The 13323-nt window shown below is 52.0% G+C and overlaps 3 protein-coding genes across 3 annotated transcripts; all 3 read right to left on the minus strand.

Moving 5' to 3' along the window:
- Positions 1 to 117: 117 nt before the first annotated feature.
- ALTATR162_LOCUS1156 (uncharacterized protein) lies at positions 118 to 810 on the minus strand (the record flags this gene model as incomplete). Its single annotated transcript, XM_043308751.1, has 1 exon — positions 118 to 810. One exon carries the CDS (start codon positions 808 to 810, stop codon positions 118 to 120), a length of 693 nt encoding a protein of 230 aa, XP_043164686.1.
- Positions 811 to 1982: 1172 nt separating this feature from the next.
- On the minus strand, positions 1983 to 3509 carry ALTATR162_LOCUS1157 (uncharacterized protein; the record flags this gene model as incomplete). Its single annotated transcript, XM_043308752.1, has 1 exon — positions 1983 to 3509. One exon carries the CDS (start codon positions 3507 to 3509, stop codon positions 1983 to 1985), a length of 1527 nt encoding a protein of 508 aa, XP_043164687.1.
- A 1945-nt stretch (positions 3510 to 5454) lies between these two features.
- Positions 5455 to 12448, minus strand: ALTATR162_LOCUS1158 (uncharacterized protein; the record flags this gene model as incomplete). Its single annotated transcript, XM_043308753.1, has 8 exons — positions 5455 to 6561; positions 6614 to 7703; positions 7755 to 7825; positions 9731 to 10435; positions 10528 to 10763; positions 10814 to 10931; positions 10987 to 12247; positions 12306 to 12448. The coding sequence occupies 8 exons, from the start codon at positions 12446 to 12448 to the stop codon at positions 5455 to 5457; spliced, it is 4731 nt and encodes a 1576-aa protein (XP_043164688.1).
- Between the last annotated feature and the right edge of the window lie 875 nt (positions 12449 to 13323).

Here is a 13323-nt window from a genome sequence, read left to right on the forward strand (position 1 = left end):
GCTTTGCATGGCGCAATCACCGCCAATACCAGCTGCACCCAGATACCACGTAGCACTATCCTGTCCTCACTCCGATGATCTTTCTCCTTCAACACACATCGATCTCCACACTCTCATCTAGGAGCGTTTCCTCGTCGGCCTTCCAGTCTTCGGTTTTGCAGCCGGTGCCACAGGCGTACTGTATGTGGATTTCATAGGTTGCCCTGTCTTCTCCTTCGCAGCCGATGCCGTGGGCGTAGTCATCGTAGATTTCCTGTGTCGTTTCGCCGGTCTTCCAAGAACATCTTCTTCATCTTCCAGTGCGTCCATGTAGTCTTCATCATCATCGATAACGATACGCCGCTTTCGTGACCGATGGGGAAAAACAGGTAAGGCTGTATCTTGGTTTTGTCCGAGGGATAGAGGGGTGTTGCTCTGAGAGGGACGAGATGGAGCCTTACTAGCTGCTTTTCCTCTTTTTTGTGCGATAAGTTGCGCAAACCGAAGGAAGTTGGCTCCGCCTTCCCCGAGGTTCACACGGCTGCTATCAACCTCTGTGTGGTCTGTGAACGTGAATGCGCTCGCGCCACATTCGCCGGTCGGATTGAGCTCCTCCGACGGGTTGACGAGCATATCTTCGAAGAAGTTTTCGCCGGCCTGAGGGATTGCAGTATCGAAAGGGTGGTGATTTGTCCTTGGCGTGTATCGGCTGCTCACTGTACCATCGCTACGGCAGGGCACTGAGGTGACCTTAAGGCCAATGTAGCATTGGCGGAAGTTCTTCTGCTTCCCGCGTTTTTCCGCTTCGATTTGACGCATTCCAAGGCGCATGTGCTCTATGTAATTTCAGTAATGTTACCAGACGCCACTGTGTGTTCACTTGCCAGCCGCCGTTGATGTAATGTCCTTGGGGATGAGACCTTCGTTCTCTGCCTCTACACAGGCATCACAGTAGAAATCTAACGCCTTGGTTATCTTGAGCGCCTCTTTCTCCTTCCTCTCCAGCGATCTCTTGTTGGCGACATGGTGACAGTTAGGGGCACATGGCTCATCGGGCCTCGGTGTTGCGATGACGTGACCGCATACCAGCACATGTTCGTAAGACATTGACGGGTTGAGACATGAATTGCTATCTGGTGCCAGTCTGACGCGTGGATAAGTGACTTCCTCGTGTATGGCCTTCTGCCGGCGTGACTGCGTCGCATCTTTTCCGAGCGAGCAGCGAGAGGAGAGCATGTTGCCAAACTGTTGCACGATTGACGGCGGCATCGCGTGCGAATGGCGAAAGCGGTCCGATTTATCTGTGGTATGCGGCAGGTACTGTTTTGGGATGTGTCAGTTGCTCGTGGTATGTTGGGTGACCACCGGAGTTAATTGTGAATGTGACGTAGGTGAAGTCGGGCGGGTCAAACAATGAGTTCAAGCGAGGAATACAATGGCTCAGAAACGGACAATTGCGAAAAGATTCACCGATGAAGACCAACAGACAGTGATTTGGTTGTGCAGACACTGCGCATCTGGTGAAGGGCAAGCTGCGCGTAACGACGCCTGGACAGTCTTCACTTCACCATTAATCCGGCAACCAAGACTTTGTCAAGTAGTTACAGCTTCCACCAGTCATCTCGTCGTCTAGGAGATATAGTCACAGCACTTTAGTATCCGATCTCTGAAATTAAATGACGACTGTGGATGTGATAGAGTGGCTCTTAGGCAGGATTGTAGTAGGAGGCAATTCTGAGTTTGTCACTTACGTACCCGACCGTGAATGTACACCCCGGAGTAATTCTGGCGGGTTGTAAGCGTGCCATTATAGTAGCATTGGAGATGAAACAAGAAAGGGTGCCAAGTGGTATCTGCAAAGAGGCATAGTCGATTCAATAAGCTCAGCAGGATTTCTGGCTTCCCCTCTCTTCGCCTCCTTCACCCAATCAGATGTTCTTCTCTCTTCCCCCCCACACACGTTCATCCATCCCCTCCCCCGTCCTAACTCTCTCTTCCACTCCTCACAGCTCCTTCTTCAAAAAGTGCTCCGGCCGATGATCCGTCTCATAGTCCACATGAACATACGCTCTCTCCACATCGGGCAGACTCTCCAACTTAATCTGAAGTTCCTCAGCCACATCATGTGTAGCACGCAACGTAGCTTCAGGATCCATGACGATGTCTACTTCGACGATGAGGCGGGGACCAGAGTGGTAGGCGCGTACGGTGTCTATTTGGAGGATGGTGGGGGAATGTGTCATCGCTATGGTATGAGCGTTAGCGAGTGCTAGGAGAATGGCAAGGCTGGCGCCTCCTGGATGGATTGGTGGGGCATAAAAGGACGGAAAAGACTTACAGATGTAGGTGATGTGCTGCAACATGGCTGTATCAGCCGTGACGCCGATCAGAAGTTGGAACTCCGAGTATGCTGTTCTCGACCAAAGGAAGATGATCAGGACGGATAGTATCATCGCGCCCATGGGATCCAACCACCATTTCAGCTTTGATCCACCGACAGACGTCAAGACACCGAAGCCATTAATGAAAAGGTCGTTACGGTGGTCTTCCCATAGAATTCGGACTTGGGAGTACTTGTTCCGAAGAGCCCAGCAGTACAAGAATAAGGAGAATTTTGTCGCAAAAGCAATGCTGACAGCGATTACGCTGGGTAGAAAGAAGTCGTTGGTTTCAGGTCCAGAATGTTCAGCGACCGTACGAATAGATTCCACAATGATAACCACCGAAACGGTAATCATAAGCGCGCAGAAACAAAGGTTGCCAGCGGTCTCAATCCTTGCTTTCCCTGAGGGGAATTTCCTTGCATCGACGCGTGCGACAGCGCGGTTGCACATGATTAACGTGAGGTTGGAGAGGGGGTCGAAGAGCGAATCCGCCATGGTCGTGAACAGCGACAGCGAACCCGATGAGACTGCAGCGTAGAGTTGCAACACGGCTAGTATGATGTTCGCGGCGAAGGAACCGATGACGGCGATTTTGTACTTGAGATGGTTGGCCGTGTCTTCATCTTTTGCGGCGGCACGGTGTTCGGCTACAGGTTTGAGTAACCTCTCGATGTTTTCGTTTTGCGCCGAGTAGAACTCTTCCAGCTTCTTTGCACTGCGGGCTTTTGTATTGAGGGTGATGGGGCCACAGCCATCGCGTTTACGCGACGTGTTGGCACGGATCAGGGCGAGCTCGGATTCTGGTTTTATAGCTGACGACAGCGAGTATGGATCGTTGTCAGGAGTATAGGAGGGCGGGGATTGTGATTCGATGTCTTCGTGGTAGCTGCTGTGGCGTACGGGGACGTGGCGAGCTACAGGGTCGCGGTCAGTGGTAGGAGCCGTGGTTTCAACGGCGGTACTGCTAGCATCATTTTTGCGGATTGTCGAGTCTGCATGACCGTGTGTGGGTTGCGTGCTGCTGCTGCCACTGGCATTGAGGTGGACGTGGTGGTGGGGACTTGATGTGCGTTCGATGCGGTCGGGATGTGTATGGAAGGGGTGGGGTTTCATGGATATAGCGCGGTGGAGATCTGGCTCTGACATTGTTGCGATAATTTACCAATCCGCGCGTTGATGTGGAAGAAGAGGTACTGAGGATGCGATTATCGCACTCCCTTCACCTGGATGACCAAGGTGGCGGCGATGGAGTAGGTCCGAAGGATAGATAGCCAAGCTCCATGGTTGCGATCGACGGCTTGTCGGCCAAGCTTGCGAGATGCACGTGGGGAAGGCGTGCGCGGCGGCTGGAAGGTTAGGTGCAACTTTATTCATCTTCACGATTACTTTTGCACAAATTTGTCCTTGTCAAAACATACATACGGACAAACCTAGGTGGACTCGATCCAAACTCAGCATCTATGGTTCATTTGTCACATGCCACTCCATTTCCGCAACCATGGTACAAAGCCTCCCTCAGGTCCCCGCACTCGCGCATGTGGAGCACTTGCAATCCAAGATGCCTAATCGATAAGACCCGCGCCGCGTCGCAGCATTCCGTCATCGGCCATCCCCATCCCCATCCCCATCCCCGCCTCGCCTCGCCTGTCCTGTTTCGCAACCCCTAGTACCACGTGCGTCACGTTTCTCTCGATTCCTTCCAACATGGATTGTTAACCCTGCATGTATCGTGTCATCAAGAGAACAGAACCCGCGCACACTCACCGATAAGCATACATGTCGGTTAAGCATTTTTCTTGTAGGACAAGCAACCAAGATAGACTTATCCCCCGCTGTGGACTTGGTACTTGATGTCGGATCGCGCAGGGAGAAGTGTTAGGACCGTCGTGTTGGTGTAGTCCAGACTGATGGTATCGTGTAACGGTAATGTACATGCACCCGTCGTTTCTTTGGGCTGTTCAGTACATAACAACAGAAATGGTCGCAAAACTATCCAGGTACTCGTACTCCGCCACTGCGCGACTGTGAGTCCGACGTGTCGTTGTGAAGTCCACGTTCGCATGCACAACTCCTTAGGCTAAACACATTGTCGCGCAGCAAGATGTGGAGTACATGAGTGATCATGCAACCACGCAACAGCTAAGAGGGGTATATGTTCACTGTTAAGCCCTCTCTGACATTCATCACAATAAACCTATTCTAGTCTTAAGCGAACGGAAATGATGTATGCGTTCATGTCTATGTCTAACTACGTTTCACCCTGCATGCATGACCTGGCATGCGATCAGCGTTGCGCCTATTTAGCCACCACCAGAATCCGGGGTATAATAATGCTCACCCCCTGTCTATAATAGCGAGTGAATGAAGAAAATCTAACCACGTATGCGGTACATGTATCTGCAGACCGGTGAAAGGGTGAAATAGGAGCGATGCAGAGTTGGGGGTAAAAGGACATAGCAAGTACAGGGCTTAGGCTGTGATGTAACATAGAAGAGGGGTGAAATATGCGAGATTGATGCAGGCAAACGCAGCGAAAGTGCAGAAAGGAAAAAAGTGATACCCACATGCGGATCCGCCTCGATGCTCTCGCGATGCCGGCCAGCCTTGCTTTCCATTCATATAACCATGTAAGGATGTGGTCGATTGACAAGAGAAACAAGTGAACCGGTTTCGGGAGAACAATTCCAGAAGCCGCTGATCCATCTATAACCCGTGCCAATCATCCTTTGCTCCGAACAGTAGCCTGAATCCTGGATTTCCATGTGTGTGTGTATATGAAACCAGGGGGGGTAAAGGGCAGTCCATGTGCAGGATATTCCACGTGTTCGGTTTCACTGCCGGCTGTTGTAGATTGCTGTTTCTTTTTGGCAGCTTTTATATATGCCATCGAGTCGCGACATGATAGCCCTGTGGCTATGCGTCGTCTGGTCGGCTCCGGTATCGTCGGTCGCACAAATTCGCCTTGGTGCGTCTTCGTCAAGACTAACAGCGCATATGTGCTGCGCAAACGCGGACCTGCGTTCCAACGCTAGGAGGGTACAGCCTCGAACACCGCGCATGCTGCATGTGCTATATATCGAGAGAAGGCTAATCAGATCCAAACTCGGACATTGGATACTGACAGATCGACAAGAGCGTTACCGTAACACTCCTTAATGTCTTCTTTAGTTCCCATGCATCCAACACGCCCCTGCGCTCCAGAATCCTGCGCCGCACCCGCATACTCATACTCCCCTGTGAGTCCAAAAGGATTCTCTAGCATATCGGGTAGATTTGTATCCCACATCATATCGTCCCAGAAGTTGTTTAAAATCGTCGGATCGTTGCCGGCATTGGCCCAGGTAGGTGTCGCTGGGTTATAGTGGCCGAATGCGGCGGGATGTTGCTGTTGAGTGTAGACGGCATGGGTATTGAGCATAGTTGGCGCGGCGGAGGTACCAGGAACGGCGAAGTGTGTGTGGGTTTGCGGGTGTGTTTGTTGTTGTTGGTATTGTTGGGGATGGGATATGTGTGGCATAGCGGCCTGAGACTGACGGGATAGCGTTGATACGTTTGTTTTGTAGGCGGCGTAGAGGCGGGTGACTGCATCGCCGCTTCGCTTTGCTGCGATACTCCAGTCTTTGACTGTTTCGAAGAACGCCAGTGCTGTTTCGATACTGGCCTTCCACTTCTCGACCTCTTCTGGTATGCTTGTGTCGCTGAACAAGGAGACGAGGGGTACCATGCATGCTTGGAAGCAGAACCATACTGCGTTCCAACCTGAAATGAGATCGGGCATACATTCTTGACTAATCTCTTCGATCGTCTTGCAGGCGATGAGTCGACATTTGCCCACTGCGAGCTTTTCGTCCGCGCTGAGTGCGACCCAAGGAGAGCGTCGAAGTGCTGCGGTGAGGAGGATTGGTCGATGGAGGATGATACGGATGTTCTGAAAACGCCACTTCATAACCAGTCTGGTTCGCCGAAGGAACTCTGGACTCGGCTCGTCAGGGTTTGAGAGGATCGATGGAAGCTCTTCGTGCCACTTCAGAATCTGTGCATCGTAGCTAGCCGTTTCTGCGGGGGAAAGGAGTGGAGACTCAACGAGTCGGTCCTGTATCCTGGTAGCGATCTGACAGAATGCTGAGGCGTGGACCAGAGGAAGGATCTTAAGCTGTTCAATGTACTGAGGGCTATTGGGTGGCGGTATGGCCTGGGACTGTTGGTAATATCAGCAAGCATTGACTGCAGCAGTCTTCAAGGAGTCTTACAGTGTTCACAGCCGTGCCAGGTCTCAAAACAGTGATGGAAGGCCCCATCCTACCCAGCGAAGGTCGTCCCGTCGTAGTAGATGCCCAAGAATCCAGGCAAAACAAACTCCACCAAATACGTCGCCTCATCTCCGGGGAGATGGAGTCTTCCTCACCCGGTGCCATGAATTGCCTACTTGCATCACTACGTTCCGAGTACTCGCGATGCAAACCTAGCGCGGTAGCCATACGAAGTGTACCACCCATTAGGGAGTGTGCTTCGTTTGGGCGGTTGAGATAGTGCATGTAGTATCCACTCATAATAGCCAAGGCCTGGAGGACTTCTAGATTACCGCTTCCGAATGATTCGAGAGACAAGTGCTGCCGAGATCGATTGAAGTAGACATAGTGTGCTTCGTTGTCTGCAGCTAGAGAGGCAAGCGATCCCAATGCGAAGACCATGTTCAGTAGTGCCAGCCATGCCGAGTCCTTACGGTTGCCGTACAAGAACGTGGACCAAAACTTGCGCTCATCAATCATGGGGCAGAAAGGATGTACGCGATCGAAGTAGCTCTCAATCAGCTGTTGGCCATGCTCAGGAGGCGGTAAGGCATCGGGTCTGCTGTCTGCTAGCTCCGGTGGCGGAGACCCTGCGCGGCTTGGTAGCGCAGTCTCTTGACTATTGTGTGCGATGAGCGAACGCGCCTGAGGTGCGCATCGTACGATAACCTTTAGCGCCGCTGTGATGGAAGAGATGCCAACATAGGAGGATAGGCGGTCGACAGACATTGATAGTCCGTTCACATCGTCGGAGATGCCTTGGACACGGAGCTGGTGCTTCCGTGCCTCATCCCAGTAAGGATCTTCGGGTGGAGCCTGCTCGAGTGCTTCCAAGCTTTCGGCTCCATCAGATCCAGCTTGGACATCTGACAACGCTTGCGAGTCTGCTGCCGATGGTGATGTCGTCGAGTGAATCGCAGTAGAGGAAAGAGCTAGTTCTAGCAGTTCCTCGCGTGGAAGACTAGCTAGCGATTCCAGGTTCTTCACCCCATACAACTTTGTCAAAATGGTCTTATACTGTTCGATGTTATTGGAAAGCTTGTCGACTAGTCTACCAAACTAATTAGCCCGATCCGTTCTGACGGCGTTCTAGAATGCTCACTTTCTGCTAGGCACAACTCGTTGCGCAGGCTTCGAATAGCCGCATGCCTCAGGGTGTTGGTACCATTGGCACTGCCCACAGGGTTGTGAACCGTCACATCGAATCTTGCGTCGCCTGCATTCGACACACGCGTTGCTGGTCGATATTCGTCTTGAGCCTGGTGGTCGTGATGGTTTCCCCGCACTGTCGCTGTCTGCTCCGGGTGACCGCATCCCCACGGACGACTGGAAGGTATGAAACATGTTGCGGTGACCCCGGTGGTATGTCGGCAACGTGCTTCAAAGCCACAACTCGAGAAAGGATAGGAATTTCAGACCAGAAGTGTCAGACGACCCTGCATCCAGGTGCCAGGTCAAGGAGGAGAGTCGGTCAAATATGTCGTGGCAAGAAGGTGATAACCAGAATGATGGTACAAAGTACCAGTGGTACGTCCCTGGACCAATATAACAAGAATCGGAACTAGAGGTCGACGAACCGGGATCGATATATCAGAGACGCTCGGTAGTGCAGTTTGAGCAACGCATACCATCTGCAGCCTGAATCAAATAAGATGCACGGAGGCAAAACGTAACGTAGGTGCGTCTGGTTCCCAGGCATGTGCCGTCATAATCCTGCAGAAGCTTGTGGTATACTCGGCGCGGAAGCTAGTAGCAAGTCGCAGGGCCGGAGCGACAAAAGGGCATTCCAGAGTGGACATTCGAGAGGGTATAATCCCCGCATTATAGCCCACAGCACCCCTGTTTGCATGCAACAGGGCTGACTGGTGGAGCGAGAGAGAGAGAGGAGAAAAAAAGAAGGGCATGCGCGGCCGTTGAGACGGGCGGACGGGAAAGGATTGCGTCTTTCGCGAGGGGAGGGGGCCAAGCGAAATTGGAGTAAAGATGGAGCGTGCCGCTGCCGGCGGCTTCGAAAAGGGTTCCAGAAGAGATCGCGCACGGCGTTGCCGTTTTAGAGCGCTATGCTGGTCGACTGACATGAAGCAACCTTTTTTTCGCTGCTATGCCTGCGGCAGCACTACTGCACGTCGTTTCAGCGAGAGCGGATCATCCTTCCCGCCACGATCAAGCAGCGCGCGTCCTCGATCGCATGGGCGCCGACGGCCATGGATGGCGTGCCTACGTTAGAGACGTGACATGTGGGTGTGCGACTCTGGGGAAGGTGGTGCGCTGCGAACCTAAATCGCAGACCCTAATGTCGAACACATGCTTTCGGGTGAGTGGCTCCCGACCTATGAAGGATGTCATTGCAGGCAAGCCGCGTTACAGGCGAAAACGAAGGGTGAGCATGCGGCATATTCGCTACCAGCGCCTTCTGCCGACATGTCACCATTCAAAAAGCCTATACCAGCTTCCGGGTCACGACCCAGCCTGTGCCGAGAAGCACAAAAACCCACCGAACGCTGCTGCGTGCTGGCTGCGAACCGGCTTTGCGTGATGGCATGCGGCTAGGTTGCATCTGCCTGCACCCCTCTACCCCATGCAGGACAGTTCCAGCCAATACCGTGAAGCGCCGGGCAACGCCATTTAATTAGCCCTGGAAACTCAGCATGTTCGATAGACACTTTCATATCAGAGGCTTGGCGGATACATGACGATGGACCTATAGCAGCCTCACATATACCCCTCGGTCCAAACTCTACTCGACAATGCCTGGCTATTACGCAGCGCAATCCCATTCTTCTGGTCCTTGCCTATAATGACCGTGTCGCAAAGTTTATGTCACACCATACGAACTCGTGCCGATGAGCTAGTCGACGCTGTTGATGATCAAGGACTTGTTGTACTTGCGCGTCAGCGTGCGCTGGAGATACCTCTAACTACATGTACTTGCAATCACATGTCATGGTCCCACAACGTGGTCATCCTGCTTCCAATCCATACAAGCAACTCCACATTCTGAATCCTTCGAGCTGACACCTAATCTTTGCCCAAGTATGTCCACCTCAACGGCTCATCCTGCTTACCCAAGCCCCTTACCTTGATGATCTGCTCATCGCCAGGGACTACATCGATAGCACTGTCGTGTACAAGAACACCTGAGCGCTCTTCAAAGACAAGACCTTTTGTCGGTTTCTGAGCCTTGACCACAATAGTCTCGCCCTTTGGTGTGACTTCCAAGCCACGGTCCTTGAAGTCCAGATACTTGAGAGGCTGTGGCCAATCGACGTCGCGGGACACGATTTCGCCATCAACCCATATGCGTACGGCTAGGACGTGCGGCTCCTCGTTCCGGTTGTCGATCGTACCTGAGAGGACGTCGGTCGTTCCGTTCGGTATGAGTCTGATGTCCTTCTGGGTGATCTTCTCCTTAATCTCCTTGCCGCTCTCAACGCTAATATACCGTAATTCAACGGTTGCTACCACTTCTTCCAGCTTCTGACTCGCAACCCAGACTTCGTAGTCGCTGGTCTTGGGCACTCTGGCATGCACTACACTCCAATCAAAGTGCGCCCGTTTGACTGCGACAGCGATGGGCGCAAGGACTCTGCGCATAGCATAGTAAGCCGGTTTCTTGCGTTGGAAGTAATCGACAATGGACCATGAAGTTACTGGCCAGCAATCGTTGAGTTGCCAGACGAGTGCACCACCACAATGCCTGTTTTGACCCCACTGGCGCCTCCAGCCCCTGTAGCCGAACATTAGTGCTTCGGCTTGGGACAGCTGTGTAAGGTGGATGAACGACTATTCGCTGTTAGTGCCTTTACCGGCTATATTGCGGCCCACTTGGTCATAGTTCCCGACCATGAACCGGGTAACCGTCGGACGGCACATACCTCTAGATCAGTCTTGGTGCGGAAGTTTTCCACCAAATACGTGGCTATCCTCCGCTCATGTCCGTCCGCCTTGTTGTGGAAATCAAGCATGTGGCTTTGCGGGTATAATTGCGAGGGGTCGGTGCAATAGTACTTGATGGTGTCGATATGAGGAAATGCTTCCATGCCAAATTCGCTATTGAAGCGGCCGCCGAGGGTGTCGAAAATCTGGTATTTTTCCTGTGTGCCATGCCATACTGCATGCATCGTAAGTATACTATATGTGAAGCAATGTGGAGATTATTACCGTTCCATTGATGCATGTCACCCACTGTGGGGTTTGATGTCTTAAGGCCGTCGCCCCATGGTGACCCAGGATGGTATGGCACATGTGGGCTTTCCGCCGCAACAACGTCGGGCAGTAACTGTAAAGCTTATTGTGAGCTTAATTGTATTTCCTTGCATACGACGCGCACCTACCTTTTCATAAATATATCGAGCGGGAAAGTCAGTCTTGAGCCAGTTCTCCGGGTTCTTGTCCTCGTAATCGTAAGTCAGGCCATACGACTCCTGCACCTGGTAGTCCTCATTGTTTCCCGCATAGATGATGATGGAAGGGTGATGTCGCAGCCTGGTGACGTTGGCGGTGCACTCTTCCTTGATTGATCGCAAGATGTCCGGAAAGGCGGGATAATTGCCGCATCCAAACATGAAATCTTGCCACACCAGGACACCAAGTTCATCGCAGATGTCGTAGAAGATGTCTTCTTCCCAGATGCCGCCACCCCATATTCTGATCATTATTTGATAGCCATCAACCATCATCTCGAGCCATTTACGGTATTTCTCTTCGGTTACACGTGGAGTGAAAGAGTCGGCGGGGATCCAGTCCGAGCCGCCACAGAACACATCAACGCCATTGACGCGGAAGTAGAAGCTCTTACCAATAGCATCTGGTTCCTGGATGAGCTCGCCTTTCCGGAATCCTGTTCGGCGTGATGTTTGATGTACTTCCGCTCCATTCGCGAGAACCGTTGCAGTGATGGTGTACAAGGGCTGCTCGCCATAACCATGAGGGTACCATAGCTTCGGACTGTTGACATGAAAATCCACTTTGACCACGCCGTCACTGATTTTTGCAGTCTCTCTGAAGACTCGTTGATCTCCATCGAAAACATCAAAGCTAACGCTGTCTGCAGAAGCTCCCTCGATTGCGGCAGAGATAGTTCCTTGGACCGATTTCAGGCTATCGTCAAGGTTGTAGTCGACCCTCAAGTCTTTGGCTCTTGCCTGATAAGTTTCCAGCCGTACTTCGCGCCACGGACCGCACGTGTTCAAAATTGGTCCCCAGTCCCAGCCCCAGTGGTATTGAGCTTTCCTCACAGCAAGCCTTGACATGTCGCCGTTGAATCCAACCCATTTATGATCTGGGTACTTTTCCTGAATCTTAATGGCCTCGAGCCGGGCAGATGCAAAGTCGATCTCCAAAGTGTTCGTGCCCTCAGAGTTGAGCCTCTTGGTCACGTCAAGGCGATGCGGGATAAACATGTTGTCGCTCTTGAGGATAGTCTCTCCGTTAAGCTTGACGGTAGCGAAGGTGTCCAAGCCGTCAAATGCTAGTACGTGTGCAATGCCCTCCTTTGCTTCCTGTACCTTGGGCAGCTCGACTTTGTATGTCCAAACCTTGTCTGCCACCCACTCTGCTTCAAGCTCGTTGAAGCCCAGAAAGGGATCCGGAATTCTAACTCATCTATCAGTTTCTGTCAAACGTTTGCGATCCTTGGAATATCAGAACATACTTGTCATGGTCCATCAAGTCCAAGTGAACATTAGTCGGAACCTTTTTGACCGACATCCAGCCATCATCACCAGTATCATCAGCCTGCTTGAAGGTCCAACTCTTTGACAACACGTGGACACTCAGAGCTTGTGCTTTCGCCATGGTGAATGAAGTTCGAGATGGTAGTGACCGACCGAATCTTCTGCCAGCCTTCAAAAGTCGCTGCCTGAGACTACCAATGAGCGGGGTAAGCAGCACCACCAGGGATGCCCTTTCTTCTTGAATGACGACTGAGCATCCTCTACCATACTAAATCAGACAATTGACTTGGCCGGAGCATGTGGTGCCGCGTTGAGCTCCATCGAGCGGTTCGTAGCACCATGATGTGATCCATAAGGGGTATGCGGAGAGGCTGCTCCGCGCCCAAGACGGCTAGTGGACCGCCTATTGTGGATCTGACGTCGGAAGATATGGCCCTGAGCCGCAGTTCAGCCGTCAGAAGGCCACGAGGTGCAGGTACAGACGGTGAATTGCAAGATGCGATCGGTGTTCGTTCTTCCGTGTCGTATGGAGAAGTTGGGTAAGACACTGTAGGCGCGACGGCAGTGTTCCGGGTGGTCCAGCCCCACGCAACGTGGGGTATCCCAGCCCAAACTGACTTCAGGTTCCTGAGTATGTAGGCTTTTACCGACGTGTAGCACCTCACAATGGTTGATCTACCAATAGAAAATTGAGCAACTTCCGGCTATCTGAAACGTGTAGGTCTAAAGTCTGATGATATAGACTTTGTCACACCGTTAGCTTGCCCACAACGTAATCCTCACTGCATACGACTCTTTTACGTTGAGAGAAACGGTTGGGAGGAAATCATTGAACTAGACGCTCAAGAGTTAATTGGAACAAAGACGAAGGGGTATAAAACTGAAACTCCTGCAAGGCTTCCACCACTAGCCCATGTACGACTATCCAACCATCAGACAACAGCAATAATGAGATACCCGAATCCCATGAATGACAAAGCGCAACTACTATCCTGC

The sequence above is a fragment of the Alternaria atra genome, assembly GCF_907166805.1.
Source record: "Alternaria atra isolate CS162 genome assembly, contig: 21, whole genome shotgun sequence".
Classification (NCBI taxonomy): domain Eukaryota; kingdom Fungi; phylum Ascomycota; class Dothideomycetes; order Pleosporales; family Pleosporaceae; genus Alternaria; species Alternaria atra.